General features: G+C 38.3%; 1 protein-coding gene and 2 pseudogenes across 2 annotated transcripts in view; 1 reads left to right on the top strand and 2 right to left on the bottom strand.

Annotated features, from left to right (window-relative positions):
• The window catches only part of TMED8 (transmembrane p24 trafficking protein family member 8), a 41,139-nt gene that overhangs the window by 16,873 nt on the left and 4,058 nt on the right, over positions 1-20,208 (bottom strand). For both annotated transcript variants that reach the window (XM_045071863.1, XM_004739174.3), the window contains one exon: positions 178-256. In XM_045071863.1, coding sequence (XP_044927798.1) covers positions 178-256 — 79 coding nt within the window. Of the gene's footprint in view, positions 1-177; positions 257-20,208 lie in introns of those variants that run through there.
• LOC106005668 lies at positions 10,828-12,563 on the bottom strand (annotated as a pseudogene).
• LOC123389655 lies at positions 13,255-13,547 on the top strand (annotated as a pseudogene).

Here is a 20,208-nt window from a genome sequence, read left to right as displayed (position 1 = left end):
CCTGAAAGAGATCTGACATTGCCCCCAAACACACTTAAGGATTGACTAACTAATGACCAAATCATCTACACTCTTCACTCCAACCTGTCCACCCCCTGAAAGTCACTGTCCATGCCTTTCATCTGTTCCTTATCTTAGACAATAAACGTCTAGGAGCCAAGCAGCTGCTGCCCATACCTGTAAGGTGAGGAATGGGGTTCTGGATCAGAGGCCAAAGCCACTGAGGTGACCTTGGTGTTTTCTAGATCTTCATTCTCTAGAAAATCAAGGAAAGAAAAATTCAGTATTTGAGAGGGAACATAATCATAATAATCTTGTATTAAAAAAAAAAATCTGGCAGTTTCAACCAACTTTCTCTTTCCAAAAATATTCTGGGCATCCATTTCTGAGAGGCCCAGTGCATAAATTATTCAAGTCTTCACTCACATCCAAGTATTCTCAGACCGGCATAACCCATTCATGAAAAAAATACGCTCCTTCCCAAAAAAAGCCCGTACAAAATTCATTCCAATTCAACAATCACATTTCTCAGGAACCATATGGTTAAATTAGGCAAAACATTGAAGGTAGAGTGAGATTTAGGATGAAATGCCTGGAATTCAGCATCACAGAGTGGAGTGTCCCCTCTACATTCAGTGTGCTCACGTCACTGCAGCCTGGGGGAAGGATTTCTGTCATTTCTTTCACTCACTCACTCACCGGTGACTTACTGGTGAACTGGTAGGTAGCGTCAAGGAGTAGACAGGTGAAATGCATCGTGAAAGCCATGTTCCCAAGCGAATAACAAGCCTATGGCTGGCATTATTGCCATTTTCAGGTAAAGACACTACGGCAGAGACAGGATTCACGCTCCTAACCTTTAGGTGCTACTAAGTTTTATGGTTTATTGATCTAGCCTTTCCTTGAGCACTCAGAAAAGCATAAGGTTTACTGTATTTAGCTAGGCTCTGGCTTAACCTCCTCTAGTCAAGACCACGAGAAACCAAAGCCCAAAGTCCACTTCTCAGTGCGAAAAACAACTTAAATGATGTAAACCTCAAATACTGCAAATGTCTGCGTCTGGTAGCAACATAAAAGTGCAAATGATGGGTAAATATTTGTGATTCAACTTAAATCTAGTCTCACTTTTATTTTTATATGTGAAAAGATTTATTTTTCTGTTCATCAGCTCATACTCTCATAGGTAGAAAGAACTTAGAGCGAGCTTACGCCACCCAACTTTCCTCTTGTGATGTAACAGAAAATGTATACATTCATCTCTGCCCCCAGTTCCTGGCACAGAACTCTGAAAATCCTGATGATTTCCTAAGTGAAAAGGACACTATGAGTATGTTTTGTTCTAATATTTGGTCTTTGACTCTGGTTCCTGACCCGGAGTTCCTAAATCCCTTGGACCTTCTCTGGTGATAGCAGTGTCTTTTGTTCCAAAGAGGTGACTCTGGGTGGGCTCCTGGATGGGGGCTGCTCACCAGAAAGACCAAGCCATCATCAGAGGCTTGGAATTGTCAGCCTCACCCCCCCATTCTCCAGAGAGGGGAGTGGGGCTGGAAAAGAAGTTAATGACTGATCACAGTGATGTGATAAAACCTCCATAAAAATCCCCAAAGTGCAGGGTTTGAAGAGCTTCTAGGTTGGTGACCACATCCATATACCAGCAGGGTGACGGGCGACATACCCCAACTCCAAGGGGACAGAAGCTCCTGTCCTTGGGCCCCTCCCAGACTTTGCCTTCCGTGTCTCTTTATCTGACTATTCATCTGTATCCTTTCCCATATCTTTTAATAAACTGGTAAATGTTAAGTATTTCCCTGAGTTCTCTGAGCTGCCGTAGAAAATTATCAAATCCACAGAGGAGGTCACGGGAAACCCCAACACATAGTCAAGTCAGACAGCAGTTGTGGGTAACCTGGGACCTACTACCTGAGACGGGCATCTGAAGCTGGGGCGGGGTGACAGGGGGGAGGCAACATTCTCATGGGACGAAGCCCTTAACCTGTGGGATCTGATGCTATCCTCTGGCAGTGTCACAATTCAGTTCAATTGTAGGACACCCAGCAGTGTCACAGAATCACTTGGTGTGAGGGGGAAAAAAATCCCACATCTGCTGTCAGAAGTGCTGCGAGTGGGAGTCTGTGAGACAGTAAAAGAGATACTCAGGAGGACTATGCGTTCTTTATACCTCCCAGCAAAGGAACGGAGGCTCAGGCAATCGTCAGATGTTCCCCCCAGTCTCTGCTACTCTGTGAGGAGGTCCTTTCACCAGACAGAGATAATGCGCGAAGTTCCTCCCTATGTTGACCTAAGTAGAATCTACTTCACAATAACCTCTGCTCTTCAATCCCTCCCCACAATACCCTTTCAAATATTTACAGCCTGCTATCACTTTTCCTGCAAGTTCCTCCTCAGGCTGACCATTTCCAGTCCTCTCAGTCATCCCTCAGGTGCCCTCTGACCACACTGGCCTCCTTGTGTTGTTCCTCTGTGTTCCATTTGAAGTAAGGAGCTAAAATGGACAACTTCTTCAAATGTTTCTAATCCACAGAGAGTACACTAAGACTATGACCTCTTAATAAGGATACAATATTTCTTGATATAATACTCTGAGCACTAGATTTTGTGTGTTTCCTTATTTTTTCTTTAAAAAAAAAAAAAGATTTTATTTATTTATTTGACAGAGAGAGATCACAAGTAGGCAGAGAGGCAGGCAAAGAGAAAGAGGAGGAAGCAGGCTCCCCGCTGAGCAGAGAACCCGATGTGGGACTCGATCCCAGGACCCTGGGATCATGACCTGAGCCGAGGGAGAGGCTTTAAACCCACTGAGCCACCCATGTGCCCCTCTTTATTTTTTTCTTAAGATTTTATTTAAATTCTAGTTAGTTAACATACAATGTAATATTAGTTTCAGGTGTACAATATAGTGATTCAACACTTCCATAAATCACCCCGTGCTCATCACAAGGGCACTGCTTAATCCCATCATCTATTTAACCCATCCCCCACCCACCCACTTCCCCTCAGGTAACCATCAGTTTGTTCTCTATAGTTAAAAGATTGTTTCTTGGTTTCTTGGTTTGGCACTAGACTTTTTTTAACTGCAGACTTACCCTGTTAGCCTAAATAAGTCAATCAAGATCTCCAGGGCATATAAAAATAAACTTACTCCAAGCCCAGTATCACCTGTGCTCTATTTTTGAAACAGATTTTTGGAAAATAATTGACTTTTTAACTTTAATGCAGGGCTCTGCATATCTATATTATTTCAAATTAACTTTTTGAAATTATACTAATGCATGCTTTACTCATCGTAGAACAAATTAAATACACGTAAGAAAACATTTTACATTTACCCTTCAGACTTTAATATACAAATAACACATTATTCAGTGTAGAAAAATGAGCAAAAAGAAACAAAAAATGATATAACCAACCACAAACCCATTAGCCAAAGATAACCTTTGTTAACACTTTGGTGCATATTCTTTCAGAAACGTATTTATATATTTATAAATATACATACACATACATATGTATATCTATATAGACAGAAAGAGAGAATGAAGGAGGAGAGAGATGTATATACATCTGTATGTTTATATATCCTGCCTCCTATCTCCAGTCACTAATTTCATGTGGGGCATGAAGACCATAAGTTCTACTGGAAAATACTGTATCATGAGTTGATCAGTTGGGACTATAATACACACTAGCTCAAGGTCCTGTAACTTACAGCTTTTCATTAATTATTCCATTAATGTTTCAGAGTTTCCACTCATTCTAGGACTCAAATCCATACACACACACACACACACATTTCTTGTATTTATATTTCTGAAAGGACATGCACAGATGTAATTGAACATTACTCATTTTTCAGAGTCAATAGAAATGGCGCTATATCATAATTTTAAACAACTGTGCATTATCCAATAGTCTATACTAAAATTTCTTTAACCAATCCTCAAGTCTCTATTGTTAGAGCTGGAGTTTGTTTCAAATCTTTCACCGTCAGAGATGATGTTATATCGCAGAAGTCTACAACCCTTTCTTAAAAACTTCCCCTGTCCACAGCCTTGAAGGAATAGTTCCTGTGACCAAGATCTACTACGCTGGCCGTGCTTATGATTTTTGGTGAACATTTGCCCCAAAGTCAGCCCAATTCTCTTCCCCAAAATCTGGGGTTGGTACCACAGGCCAAAACAGACAGTAAAGAGCCTCAGGTCAGGGACAGAGTCTGCCACTTGGGAGAAGCCATCACAGGCCATGTAAAAGCAGATGACTCAGCACTGAAGACAACTGCCAGAGACAGGAAAAGGATCATTTATGCAAAGAGAAGTAGAAACAAGGGACCTTGGGGTCCAGGAGGAAAGGAGACACAGAGACGCACCTGACCACTTACTTTCTAATTCTTGTAACATCCAACAGTACTTCCTGCAATTTGATTCTGTGAGATTTCTTTATGTCCTAACAGTTAGCTTTCTTTCTACTTTTTATTGTAAAATATATCATAAATATAAAAGGTGGCACGAAAACGAGACACAAAGCGAAAAACGTTAATACCAATACCTACTTAGTAATGAGGTAATTATTTGTACTTTAAAAGTCCTCTAATGCTTCTTCCCGATCCTATCTCCCCGTATTCTGAATTCTGAGTAAATTATTCCCTTGCCTTTTACTCCCTTTGTACATTTTAGGTATATTAATTACTGCTTTGTAAAAACATTTTTTTCTTTTTCAAAAATTTTTTTTAAGATTTTATTTATTTGACAGAGATCACAAGTAGGCAGAAAGGCTGGCAAGAGACAGAGGAGGAAGCAGGCTCCCCACCGAGCAGAGAGCCCGATGCGGGGTTCGATCCCAGGACCCTGGGATCATGACCTGAGCTGAAGGCAGAAGCTTTAACCCACTGAGCCACCCAGGTGTCCCTCTTTTTCAAATTTTTACTTAAATGCTAGTTAGTTAAAACTTCTTTATTTCAGAAAATTTTAAATATGCACAAAATTAGAGAGCAGTGGAACAGAGATTCATGTACTCATTATCTTTTCAACATTTTACATTTTGTTTCTTTTGTTCCCTACCATCCTGCCCCCCCACCACACACATAGTGGATTATTTAAAGCAAAGTGAAGACATCATTATATTCATTTAAAATACATCTCTAAAGAAAAAGGCTTTCAATATAGGTATGGCACCATTATTGTTACTGCAAAATTGGCAATTGCTTAATATCATTTAATATCCAATCCACATCCAAATGCCTCCATTGTCTCGGATTTTTTTTCCTAACAGCCAATTTATTTGAAATCAGGATCCAAATAAGGTTCACACACTAAATTTAGTTTATATGTATCTTAGATGTCTTAATCTATATCATTCCTCACCCCATTGTTTTTCATACAATGTATTTGTTGAAATGAAAAGTCATACGACCTGCAGATTTTCTGAATTCTGAATTTGGATGACTAAATTTTCATGATTCTTCTATTCACTATATTACCTGTAAATCAATCTTAGATCTAGAGCTGTCCTGTAATACAATAGCCACTAACCTGTAGCTCAATTAAAATTTAAATTAAATAAAAATTAAAACTCAGTCTCCTGGTCTGATTAGTCACATTTCAAGTACTCAATAGCTTCAGGTTGCTAGTGGGTACGGGATAGCACAGAAACATTTTCATCATCACAGAAAATTCTTTTGGATGGTGTTAACCTAGAGATTTCGATTCAGGTTCAGTTTTGATCTCAAAGGAATACTCTAGACATGGCACATGAAATTCCTATTGCATCACATCAGGAAGCACAAAATATATGCTTGTCACAACTTTAATGATGTAAAAAATGGTAAGTGGGTTCATGTTTTCAGCCTTATTTCACCTAATGACTTGACTAGCCATTTCATGGTCACTATCTAAAATAGATCCCTCCTTTCATAAGAGACAGAAAATGCCTTTCATAGTTCTAGTACCTTCCAAATTTATGAGTTAGAATTCTTCTATTAAAGAAAAAGATCTCCTCCCCATCAACCATTTAGTTACTCTGAAGTATTACTCACGAAAGAAAGGCAGAGGGGCGCCTGGGTGGATCAGTGGGTTAAAGGCTCTGCCTTCGGTCCTGGGATAGAGCATCATATCAGGGCTCTCTGCTCAGCAGGGAGCCTGCTTCTGCCTATCTCTCTCTGCCTGCCTCTCAGCCTACTTGTGATTTCTGTCTGCCAAGTAAATAAATAAAATCTTTTTAAAAATACTATTTAAAAAAAAGAAAGAAAGGCAGGATAGAAGATTGAGTCTTCTCTCATTGTCAGAATACTAAGCATTGTAGCAATCTCTATACAATGATTTGGGGGTTTTGTAGTTTTAGAAACATGCAGTTTTTAACATATTTCAAGTTTTTCAAGTTTTTTCAAGTTTAACATATTTCAAGTGTTTCAAGTTTTCCTAGTTTTGGCCATTGGGAGCTCTTTAGAGTTGGCTCATGTGTCCGAGTAGTCTTGCTTATAACAAAAGTTCCGAGCTCATCTTACATATGCTCTGCCCCAGCCATTTCTCTAAGGAGTCCCAGTTCCTTCTGATGAGGAAAGATACACACAGCAACCACATCAAAAAGGGAACCATGAGGGGTGCCTAGGTGGCTCAGTGGGTTAAGTGTCTGCCTTCAGCTCAGATCATGATCTTCCTGAGATTGAGCTCCGCATCGTGCTAAACGGGAAGGTGTTTCTCATTCCCCCTCTGCCCCTCCCTACCCCATGCTCGTTCTCTCTCTCTCTCTCTCTCTCTCTCTCTCTCTCGCAAATTAAATTAAATTAAATTAAAATTTTAAAAGGGAACCATCAGTTAATGGCTTTGCCTAATACCTTCAACAGACCTTTACTGGGTCCCTGCTATGTGCCAAGCACCATATTCCATCCTGGGAATACAGTTAAATTATACATGATTTGTGCCCTGAAACAGCTCAGTCTACAGAGGAAGAAAAACTCATAAACAGACAACTGTAATACAATGTGTTATTATTTAGAATAGAATTTTGCCCTTGATATTACAGGAACACAGCAGGTATTTAATTTAGGGAAGAAAGGTAATCAAAGGACTTTTCCTCAAAGATACAGCAATTATGCTTTCTTAAAGAACAGCAGGACTTGGCCACAGGCAAGGACATTGAAAAAGGGCTCTACAGGCAAAGAGGATTAAATGAGCAAAAGCAAGAACACAGAAAAACACCACGGCATAACTATAAAAATTGATGAAAAAATTAATGACAAAAAAAATGGAATGACATCCCAGGTTCATAGACTGGAGCTTAATTAACACAGTTAAAATGTCCACATTAGGGTGCCTGTGTGGTTTAATGGGTTAAGGGTCTGCCTTAACCCTCAGGTCATGATCTCAGGGTTCTGCAACTGAGCTCCAAGTGGGCTCCCTATTCAGTGGGGAGTCAGCTTCTCTCTCTGCCCCTCCCCTCTCCCTGCTTGTGCTCTCTCTCTCTCTCTCTCTCTTCCTCTTTCTCATATAAATAAACAAAATCTTAAAAACAAAAAAAAAAAGGAAAGAAAGATGAACAACACTGGAGATACCATACTTGCTGGTTTCAAAATATATTACAATGCTACAGAAATTTTTTAAGAGTATGGCATAAAGAGACCAATGAAACAGAGTAAGAGTCTAGAAAAGCATCTATACATCTATGATCAACTGATCTTTGAAAAGGGTGCCAACAATACACAATGGGGAAAGGATAGTCTCTCCAACAAATTGTGTTGGAAAAACTCATTATCCACATGCAAAAGAATGAAACTGGATGCTTATCTCACATCATATAAAAATAAACTCAAAATGGATTAAAAACATGAGACTTAGTGGCACCTGGGTGGCTCAGTAGGTTAAAGCTTCTGCTTTCAGCTCAGGTCATGATCCCAGGGTCCTGGGATCGGGCACCGCATCCGTCTTTCTGCTCAGCAGGGAGCCTGTTTCCTGTTCTCTCTCTTTGTCTCTCTGCCTACTTGTGATCTCTGTCTGTCAAATGAATAAATAAAATCTTAAAAAAAAATGAGATTTAAACTATAAAACTCTTAGAAGAAAACAGGGGAAGAGCTTCATGATATTGGTCTCATAACAAAGCTTCATGATTTTATGGATATGACACCAAAAGCACACGTAACAAAAACAAATATAGACAAGTGGGACTACATCAAACAGAAAAACTTCTGTACAGCAATGGAATCAAACAGAGAAAATGACAACCTATGAAGCAACAAAAAATACTTGCCAACCATATATCTGAAAAGAGGTTAATTTCCAAAATAAATTTAAAACTCCTATAACTCCATAGCAAAACAACCCAATAACCCAATTTTAGAATGGGCTTAAGACTGAAATACACATTTCTCCAAAGAAGACATCCAAATGGCCAAAAAGCATAAGAAAAGATGATCAATATTACTAATCATCAGGAAATGCAAACCAAAACCACAAAAATGAGATATCATCTTACACTGTTAGGATGGCTATTATCAAAATAAAAACAGACAAGTGTTGCAGAGAACCCTTAGAAATTGGAACCCTTGCACCTACATGAGAACGAAAAATGACATAGCCACTACGGAAAACAGTATAAAGATTCCTCAAAAAATTAAAAATAGAATTACCATGTCATCTATCAATCCCATTTCCAGGTATTCATCCAAAAGAATTTAAATCAGGATCTCAAAGAGAGTCTACGGCCATACCACCCTGAACGCGCCCGATCTCGTCTGATCTCGGAAGCTAAGCAGGGTCGGGCCTGGTTAGTACTTGGATGGGAGGATCTCAAAGAGATATTGACCCTCCAACGTTTCGGTGTAGCACTACTCAAAATAGCCAAGATGCGATAACAACCTAACTGTCCGCTGACAGATGAATGGATAAAGAAAATGTGGTAGTAAAAAAAAGAAAAGAAAATGTGGTAGTTACATACAATGGAATATTATAATATTTTTAAGACAAGGAAATCCTGCAATATGTGGTAATACGGATGAACCCTGAGAACACTATGCTAAGTGAAATAAGCCAGTCATAGAAGGACAAATATTGAACAATTCCATTTATGGAGGTATCTAAAATAGTCAAACTCCTAAAATCAGAGAGTAGAATGATGTTTCTCAGGGTCTTCAAGGAGAGGAAAATGAAGAGTTGCTAATCAATGGGTATAAAGTCTAAGTTATTTAGGATTAGTAAGTTCTAGAAATCTGCTATACAATATTGTGCCAATAATTAGCAATACTGTATTATACACAAAAAAATTAAAGGAAATACTTAGAAGTACTTCACAGAAACAAAAAGAACAAACATTAGTAAAATAAACAAATAAAATACCATGGCTATTCAGTGTGTACAGGAAGTTCTGTGTGTGCAGAGACCTGAGCCAAGAGACACAAATTCCATCAGTTTAACTCAATACTTAACGAATTCCTAACAAGTGCTGGCTCCACACTAGTTACTGGAGATGATGCACTAAAGCAGACACAGTTCTAGGCCTCATAAAGCTTTCAGTTTTGCAGGAAAGACTGAGAAGGAACTTTATCCCACAGATGATCAAGAATTTTAAGCTTAAATTTAAGCTAGGAAATGACAGTCAAATTTGCATTTTTTGGAGGATCCTATAGCAGCTGATGGTAAGATGGGTCTTACCGGACAGATGGGAGGCCTTAGCAAAGTTCACACAAGAGCTAATGAGGACCTAGTAGTAATATCTGAGACAGAGCAGAGAGGACTCGCTTAGAAAATCATTAGGTGGTCAAATTTGTTTTTAGGATGCCCATGCTGGCCACACTTATTGCCTTACTAACTGTTCACAAACCATCTGTGTGACATATTCTAGAACTTTGCTGAGAAGCTGCTTCAAGTTTAATGGTTACAGATTCTGGATTCTAATCTCTTTTCCCCTTTGGATAATTGATACATGGGTTCATTTCTAGTCCCTGACAGTCCTCAAAGATAGCACAGAATTACAACTGCAGGTTCTTTCAGGATCCTGGACATAGCAGTCGCCTTCAGATCTTCTAGCTTTCAAACACTCAACCTTCTCCTAGAGGGGACTGACTTCATAAACAGTACACAATGGAAGTCAGAATGGAAGATCCTTCTTTTCTAAACCCAGGAAGTTAGGCACCATGCACATGATGTAAAACAGTCCCACCAAGAACTGGAAATAGCAGTACAAAGGAGGGAGAGGATGCATTTAGCAGCAGCCAAATAGCCCTCACCGGATTATTCTTGCTGCTTAGCCTCTGGACCAGCCTACTCTTCAGCCTTCCAGCAATGCGATGAGCTTCCTATATTCTTCCAATAATCCATTTTCTGCTCAAGGCAGCCAACATTAGTTTCCATTGCTTGTAATCAAGAACTCTCACCAAAAGATCTGGATAGCACTTGCTTGGATCCAAAAGTCTGAACTTAAAGTAGTTAGATGTCCTATCTTCATTCTGCTCAGCTTCACAGCCAAGACCTAGTGAGCCCTAGTGAGCCTCACTATATGTCAGTTACTTTCTAAGCATTTTCTAGGCATCATATTTTTGATACCTCACTGAACTGCATAACTATTGAAGTTGATACTACCATTACTTCCTTTTTATCATTCAAGAAATTGAAGCTCAGCAAAATCAAGTAACTTGCCCAAGATGGCCAACAAACAGAAATAGAAGTGATAGGAGTTCAGTCAGTCCAAGTCCAAAGCGAGCACTCTTTTTTTTCTTTAAAGACTTTATTTATTTGACGGAGGCGGGGAACACAAGCAATGGGAGTGGGAGAGGGAGAAGCAGGCTTCTCGCTGAGCAGGGAGCCCAATGTGGGGCTTGATCCCAGGACCCTGGGTTCATGACCTGAGCCGAAGGCAGACACTTAAGGACTGAGCCACCCAGGGACCCCTAAAGCTAGCACTCTTAATACTTATATTACACAATGACTGCTCTTCAAACCTTTATTGTGAAATATAACACATATACAGAAAAGTACGCCAAAATGTGCAGCTCAATAGATTACCACAAAACAACCACTTAAATAAACTACTACCTAGGCCAAGAAACAGATCATTCCTAGCACTTTACAAGTCCTATTCATGACCCTCCCACTCATTACTGCCAATCATTATTACCCTTCCTCCATGATCACTGTCCTAACTTAGGGAATCATTTCCTTGCTTTTCTTTTTGGCCGGGCAACCTAAATATGCATTCCTAAACAGCATTACTTTATTCTGCCTGAATTTTATATAAAGAGAAATAATGCAGAATATTTCAAGACTAGCTTCTTTCACTCAACATTATGTTTGAAAGACTCAACTATGTTGTTGTAGGTTTGTTCATTTTTATTGCTATATAATATTCTGTGAATAAACCATAATTTATCAATATGCCATTGACGAAATTTGGATTCATTCTAGTTTTTAGCTATTATGAATGATGCTACTATATTTTAGTTCATGTTTCTTGGTATACATGTGCATGCATTAATTCTGTATGTAAACCTAGGTATGGAATGGTTGAGTCATAGAAATATGAATAAACCTTGGTAGAAAATGCCAAACTATTTTCCAAAGGGGTTGTAGCAAATACACACTCCTGCTGGTATTGAAGAACATTGCTATTTCTCTGTATCCCCTCCAATACTTGGTCATATTAATAATTTTTATTTGGGTCATTCTGATTGATGTATGCTCCTTTAGCTTGCATATCACTGATGACTTGTTTCTCGACAATCTGGAAATCTTTTATAAAATACCTATTCAATCTCTTGCCTATTTTACTATTGGAGTGTCTTTTTTTTTTTCTTTTTTAATCAAATGATCCTTGACTGAGATATTTTCCTTTGTAGTCCTCAACTAGTTGGGCATTCCACACTGCACCACTGTCGAGGTCATCTATGATGTCATGAGGGTGGCAGCCTTCAATATCACAGCCCAGTCTGGCAGTCTGAGGATCTCTTTAATGGTTCCAGAGAGTTCTCTAACTAAAGATGGGTGCCCCATCTGTCCAGCAATGTCAACAATCTCATCAAAACTGTTATTTCCATTGTACTTAATGTTTTTCTGCTACTTTCTACTGCTTGGCAGTTCCTTGAGGGCTTTGATAATGAGGGCAGAGGCAGAAAGTACCACCTCAGTCTGGACCTATCTATCCCGAATGGTCATTTTCACTGAAATCCTCAGGCCCTCCCTTTCCAATAACCAGTTATTTTGGCTAGGTCACCATCATCCTTTTTGGAAGAAAGACTCAGGAGGCCAATTTCGGGGGCCTGGGCAGAAAGGGCACCAACTTTCCCACTGATGCACCCCAGGTATATGACTTTGACTTCATTGGGGTTGAATTTAGGCAGCTCAGTGCAGGCAGCCGGTATCAGATGAATCCAGATTAAGGGTAACCAAAGAAAGTTGCACCTTGGCCACTTCTGAGCCAAAAGCTGAAAGCTGGATTGTCTTTTCGTTACTTATCGGAGTTCTAAACACAAACCTTTTGTTAATTACACGTTACAAATACCTGCTCCTACAGTGATTTACCTTTACTCTTTTAATGGTGTCCTATCCTAACGCAAAGTTCTTCATTTGAATGTAGTCAAAATGTATCACTCTTCTCTTTTTTAGTCTTTTGTATGTCCTCTTTGAGAGATCTTCGCCTATACTGAGGTCAATATATTCTCCTGTATTATCTTTTAGGAGCTTATTATGTTGCCTTTCACATGTTGGTATGCAATCCAAACAGAATTGATTTTGTGTGTGTGTGTGTGTGTGTGTGTATACAGTGTGTGAGGTAAGGATCAAGTTTCTTTTCTTTCCCTTCTTTTCTTTTAGGATATTCAATAGTCCCAGCAAAATTTAGCATTCTTTTCTTACTACTCTACGGTAGAATCTTTATTGCAAATCAAAGATTTTGTTTCTAGGATTTTATTCTATTTCTAGGGCCTATCAGACTATTTCATAAAAGCTTCAGAATAAATCTTGATACCTAATGAAGCAAATCTTTCCAGCTTGTTCTTATTCACTCAAGTATTTTCATATATGCTATTTATGGCCTTTCATTCCTCTATATATTTTTTAGAACCAGCTTGTCAAATTTCCATGCAAGAACTCCAGCAATGCCCTGCTGGGATTTTTACTGGGATTATTTTATTTATATATCAAGTTGGGGAGAATGGACATCTTTACAATATTGTCTTTCTAAGAATATGATACATTTTCCATTTATTTATTCTTTCATGTCTCTTAATAATTACAGGGTCTTGGCCACAGACACAAGATGACAAAGGGAACGACATCATTTGTAAAGTGTTGCAATAAGACGTGCACATTGTGCCACCACTGTGGCTCTAAGCCCTATCACCCTTGGAAGTTGACTTGTAGCAAATGTACTATCCTGCCAAGAGGAAGAGAAAATATCACTGGAGTGTCAAGGCTAAAAGACAAAATCCCACTGGGCCTGGTCGAATGAGGCAGCTGAAAATTGTCTACCCCAGATTTAGGCCTGGATTCCGTGAAGGAACATCACCTAAAGCCAAGAGCACAGCTATTGCAGCAACCAGCAGCTCTTAAGGATTTCAACAATTAATCACACAATACATGTCCTGGTATTTAAAATAATTATTATTATTATTATTATAATCTGCACAAAGGCTTTGCCTATATTTTATGAGATTTATTCCTAGGTATTTGAACTTTCTTTACTCTTTGGTAAATTATATTTTTATATATTTTCTAACTTCACTGCTAGTACAGGCCTACTTCATTTTACTGTGCTTCGCACTACAGCACTTTGCAGGTAGAGCATTTTTGACAAATTGATGATTTGATGCAACCCTGAGTCAAGCAAGTCTATCAGCACCATTTTTCCAACAGCATTTTTTTACTTCATGTCTGTGTCACATTTGATAATTCTTGCAGTATTTCAAGCTTTTTCATTATTATTATTGTTATAGGGATCTATGATCAGTGAATACATCTCTGCTGAAAGCCCAGTTGATAGTGAGCATTTTTTAGCAATATTTTTAAGGTATTGTACTTTTTTTGGACATACTACTATTGCACATTTAGAAGACTACAATAGAGTATAAACATCACTTTTACACGCACCAAGAAACCAAAAAATTGCACTTCACTTGCTTTATTGCAATATTTGCTTTATTGCCATGGTTTAGAACTGAACCTACAATATCTAAGGTAAGCTTGTATACATAAACACAATGAAATTTTGCATATTGGCTCTGTACCCAGCAGACTGGCCAAACTTGTTAGTTCTAATAACTGATCTGTGGATTCTCCTGGATTTTCCACATATATAGTCATCACCAGAAAATTAAACCAGATTTAATAGGATTCTCTTCTAATTTTCATATATTCTCTTTCTTGGCTAACTGTATTAGCTAGAATATCCAAGAAAATGATGAATATTAAGTGGTGAGAATGAGCTCCTGTGTCTTATTCCTGATCTCCAGAAGAAAACTTTCAATCTCACTATTAAGTTTGATGCTCCTTATAGATTTTTTGTTCTTTTATTCCTACTTCGCTATGAGTTTTGAATCATAAATGGAGATTGAATTTTATCAAACATTTTCTCTGCATCTATTAAACTGATCATTTTTATCCACTAGTATACTAAAATGGCGATTTACACTGACTTTTATTATTATTATTATTTTTTTTTTTTTTTTTGACAGACAGAGATCACAAGTAGGCAGAGAGGCAGGCAGAGAGAGAGAGGAAGGAAAGCAGGCTTCCTGCTGAGCAGAGAGCCCGATGCGGAGCTCGATCTCAGTATGCTGGGATGTTGACCTGAGCCGAAAGCAGAGGCTTTAACCCACTGAGCCACCCAGGCACCCCTACACTGACTTTTAAAGAATGTTAAAACTACATTGCATTCCTGAGAAAACCCAACTTGGTTGTATATATTCCTGGATTTAGTCTGCTAACATTCTGTTCATCACTTTTTGCATCTATGTTAATGTGAGTGAGAAGAAATTGTGATTTTCCTTTCATCTGAGACCATTTTGATACTATCTAAAGATTTCAGTTATTCAAGTGCCAGTATGCAGGTGACAAATCCTGTTTTTGATTGTCTGAAAATATCCTTATTTCATCTTCATTCCTAAAGACTGTTTTCCTGGAAAAGAAAAATTCTATGTTGGTATTTCTTTCAGTATTCTAAAGATGATCTAGCTTCTACTGTTCTGTGTAGAAGTCAGCTGTCAGTCCAATTACTATTCCTTTGAAGGCAAACTGTAATTTTTCTCTGGCTACTTTTCCTTACTTTGCTTTTATAGCAATTTTTTAAAAAGTTCTGTCTGAAAGAGAGAGAGAGCACGCAAGAGAGCACGCAAATGCGATTTGGGGGAGGGACAGAAGATGAGGGAGACAGTCTCAAGCAGACTCCCTGCTGAGTGCAGAGCCTGAGGCCAACTGGGCTCCATCTAACAACCCATGAGACAGTGACCTGAGCAAAAACTGAGAGTCGGATCCTTAACGGACCAAGCCACCCAGGCGCCCCAGTTTTATGGCAGTTTTAACTTAATGTATATCTACTGTAGATTTCATTGTACTTATCCTGCTTGGGCTTCTTAAATCTGTGCAATCTATTAGCTTTGGAAAATTCACAGTTATCTCAGCAAGCATTGCTTCTGTCCGTTCTAACCCTCCTCATCTAGGATCCAATTATATAAATATTAGATCTTTTTACCATATCTTCTATGTCTCTTACCTCTTTCCTGAATTTCCCATTGTTGCATTTTTACATATTTCCTATTGGACATTTTCTTCTGACTTTTCGTCTCATTATACTCTCTTCAGACATAGAAACTTTTTGCTAAACCCATCAACTGATTCTAAATTTTCATCTGTATGTTTTAATTATAGAATTTCTATTTGGTTAAATTTTTATAGATTTTAATTCTTTGCCAAATTTCTCAAACTCGTCTTTTATCTTGAACATAACAAATATAATTATGTTTCATTCTGTTGCCCCTTTGGATCGATTCATACTAGCTATTGTTTCTTTTGATTTTTGTTCATGTTCTCTTCCAGGAATCTGGCTATTAATCAAATGTGCCAGAAACTGTTCTCATAAAATTGTCTGTAAAAACAATCTGAAGCCAAATCTAAATAAGCCTCCAAAAGTTTGCCTTTGCTTCTTTCACATACTTGGGGACACTAGCAGCCTGGGGCCACCTTAACTCAATTTCGTGAACTTAAGATTTTTCTGAAACTGAGTTGCACTCCCGCAATAGCTGTTTTGTTTTGTTTTTTAAAGATTTGATTTATTTATTTGACAGACAGAGATCACATGTAGGCAGAGAGGCAGGCGGAGAGAAAGAGAAGAGGAAGCAGGCTCCCTGTGAAGCAGAGAGCCCGATGTGGGGCTCAAACCCAGGACCCTGGGATCATGACCTGAGCCCAAGGCAAAGGCTTTAATCCAGGTGCCCCGCAATAGCTGTTTTTAATTTAACCTTACTTCCAGAACATGGCCTTTCCTAGTCCCAACCTAGAGAAAAGGGAGTTCACCACAGTTACCCCTATTTGGTTGTTTCTGGTTCTGAGTATTTCTTGTTGCTTTAGTCCACAGAGGCACATTCACAGTCTTGACCAGCTTCCTCACTCAAGAATCCAGCATATGGCATCAGAGGAGAAAGGAGCCCCCAAAATGGACTCTCATCGTTGGACTTCTATCTTTTTACTTCTGCCCTCACCTTGATTATAGCCTGGTAATTCTTCATTACCTGGCTAGCTCTCCAGGATCTTCAAGCAAATATTTGCATGCTGACAATTATTTTCTAATTGTCTCCAGTGGGAGAACTGATCCGATTACCTAGTCTGCCATTACTAAAAATAGAAACCAACACTGCCTCTTTACCTTTTGCAGTTTGAGAATACCTTTCTGAATAAAATGGAAACAAAATAGAACTTTTATTTTTAATTATTTATTTTTTAAAGAGTTTATTTATCTATTTGACAGAGATCACATTTAGGCAGAGAGGCAGGCAGAGAGAAAGGAGGAAGCAGGCTCCCCACTGAGCAGAGAGCCCGATGCAGGGCTCGATTCCAGGACCCTGAGATCATGACCTGAGCCACCCAGGCGCCCCAAAATAGAACTTTTAAAAGTCTGCCTTCTTTCTGTCATTGGCTCACAGTATCAGCTCGTGTAAGTGGTGGTTATATCTGCCTTTGATTTATCCTTAGAAATGAAATCCCCACAAAAATAATGAAAAACAGTAGTGGGTTTGAAGAATAACATGAAATTAATCCCTAAGGAGATTTACAACCTGTATTTCATTTAAAAAAAAAAAAAATTCATCTAAGAGGAAAAAATCCCAGAAAGGGTCAGTTCCTGATTAGCAGAAATGTCAAAGATGTACAGAATGTCTTTTATAATACAAGCACAGTGAAGAATCTCATGACATGTTTGAGGTTTTTTTCTGAATAGATAATACATCCACATTATCCAGAATTCAAAAAGCATAAAAGTATACGGTGAAAACTTCCCTCTCCATCCCCACCACCAAAAGCAACCAACGTTATGAGGTTTTGTAGAGTCTCCCAGAGCTACCTGATGCACATAAGTGTGTGTGTGTGTTCATATATATTCTTTTTTATACAAATAATAAGCACATTAAAGATACTTTTTTCCCATTTATATCTCAGAGTTCTTTCCATAACTATACATGAAAAGTTTTCTCATTTTTTCTATAGTTGATTAATAGTTCATTGGCTGGAAATTCCGTAATTTATTTAACCAGTTCCCTACTGATGGACATTTATGTCCTTTCTAATCTTTTACCATTTCAAGCCATGCTATAAAAACCTTGTGTGTCCTTAAATAGGCAAAAGAATAAATCTAGAGGATAAATTCCTGGAAGGAATGGATCAATGAGAGCATATACTGTAATTGTGACAGATACTGATTAATTGCCCTCCATGGCATTTGTATTAATTTACAGTCCTAATGGCAATGCATGAAAGTCCTTGTTCCTGCACACCTGCCAACATAGTGAGAGATCAAACTGCCCGGCATATATATCATTTCCATGTCCCTTAACAGAAATCAGGTTGAGCATTTTTCATATGCTAGAAGCCACTTCTGGCACCTGAACAGCTTAATGTAGGGGGAAAAATAAGTAAAAAGGAACAGTGCTCATGATTTTTAAGGTACATGCTAAATCACGTAAGAACTACTGGTGGGGCACCTGGGTGGCTCAGTGGGTTAAAGCCTCTGCTTTCGGCTCAGGTCATGGTCCCAGGGTCCTGGGATCGAGCCCCGCATCAGGCTCTCTGCTCAGCAGGGACCCTTCTTCCCTTCCTCTCTCTGCCTACCTCTCTGCCTACTTGTGATCTGTCAAATAAATAAATAAAATCTTAAAAAAAAAAAAAAAGAACTACTGGTAAAACAACTTGTAACAGTGTTCAAAGAGGCAGGAAGTAAGAAAAGGAGAAATACTGAAGTTTATTTCCAGCAGTATCAGGTGTGGAAAATGCAGTCCTGTTGTAGAGAGAGAAAACCATTATAAACAGATCATTGGGTTTCCTAAAGCTATTTAGTGACATTTAGACCACTATAAAGAAGAAAAAGCCAATTTTTCCATACAGAGCTTTTAATGTGTCAGCCAAACAGACCAATTCTACAAGTCCTCCGAGAAGAGACCAGAGAAACTAGGACAGGTTTTGAAAATTTAAATGGGATATGGGAAAATGTGTCTTTTTAAAATTAAAATGGCTATGTATTTATTTTAACATGTATTGGGAAAAGTTGATACATCAAAATAGTAATAGCACAGGTATCATTTAAAATGAAACAAAATTTTAAATGTCAATTTAAATTAAAAATAGTAACCAAATAATTTTGGAATGTATTCTCTAATGTGGCAAAAACCATGGCATGGTACCTGCACAGCCAAAGTCTTAGAAACAATAAACAGAGAAAGGAAAATGGAAGCTCAAGAATAAATTTATAGATGACAGCCTCTAAAGCAAGGTGAAGAGTTAAGAAAAGAAATTTTCCTATAATGATTTATGTTTGACAATATTTAAAATACTAGTTTTCTTTCTATGTTACCAGCATTCCGACTGTGCTACAGATTTAAATTTATTGTGTACTTTGTACTTTCTCTCCAAAGAACAAAAAAACTGGTTTTTTTCTAAAGCATTTGAATATCAGGTCAGAGTTCTTTAGAACAGGTCTCATAGGACTTCTCCTTCACTAAACAGGCTGCAAAGAGATAATTAGCCTGGCCTTTTAGATTCAAGGGCAGAGGAACCAAAAGCAGGTTATGTGGTTATAAACTCAAGAGGCTTAAAAAAACTGGCTGAGCTTATATTCCAACCAAATCCCAAGACCACATGATCTAATTTCTCATCAGTCCTTATGAGTGAAACCAGCTCCTCTTGGTCTTTCAGATCACAAACCTTGGGTTATACCATCCTGGAATGATAAAAGGACTAACTGGCTACCTCAACACCACAAAAATACAACCACATCAGAAAACAAAACAAAACCAAAAAACCACTACCACAGCCAGACAAATTTATACCATTTTGATATAAAGCTACAATAGAAAACCAAAAAAACTGTAAGGGCTCTATGGCATAAATTTCACTGTTCTGCTCCATCCACTAAGATAGCCACCCGTCTTTTCAATAGCTACAATACACAACATTTCCATCACTGCAGGAAGACATCACACTGCTCTAAGACCTACATAAGAATCATGACAAGTTCACCTGACATGTGTCCAGTTGTTAGTGTCTAAGTGCCTTGATAGCTCTCAGGGTCATTTACACCTATCTCATTTCTAATGTTAACTTCAAGGCCATAAGAGAACTGCGCTTTATTTTCCACAAAGCTCCCTAAACTTTGGAAAAAAAAAAAAAGTCTATCCTTAAGTGATGCAACATGTATGCCTCCGAGAGTTTCACTATATAGAGGGATATCTCTCTTGGGGACTGAAGGACCCAGGTGCCCCAAATAAGAGATTATTAGAAATAATTACAGCTCACAAAACAATTAAGAGCACTGTGGTCACTGTAACGCTGAGTTCAGAAGAACATAAAGAAGTTCTTTGACTTCACTAAAACTTCAGCTAACAAACATGAACACATGCAAAAGGTACTCTCTGCAGAGACTATATTAAAAAACAAGTTATGATTATCCCGGATAATTTTAAATTCCTGTTTTGAAGGAATAAGATACACTGAAAGATCAAAACCTTTACTT

The sequence above is a fragment of the Mustela putorius genome, unplaced genomic scaffold (genome assembly GCF_011764305.1).
Source record: "Mustela putorius furo isolate JIRA1106 unplaced genomic scaffold, ASM1176430v1.1 tig00000129_pilon_pilon_pilon, whole genome shotgun sequence".
NCBI lineage: Eukaryota > Metazoa > Chordata > Mammalia > Carnivora > Mustelidae > Mustela > Mustela putorius.
The sequence above is the reverse complement of the archived record's forward strand: the minus strand, read 5'-3'. Positions and strand labels throughout refer to the sequence as shown.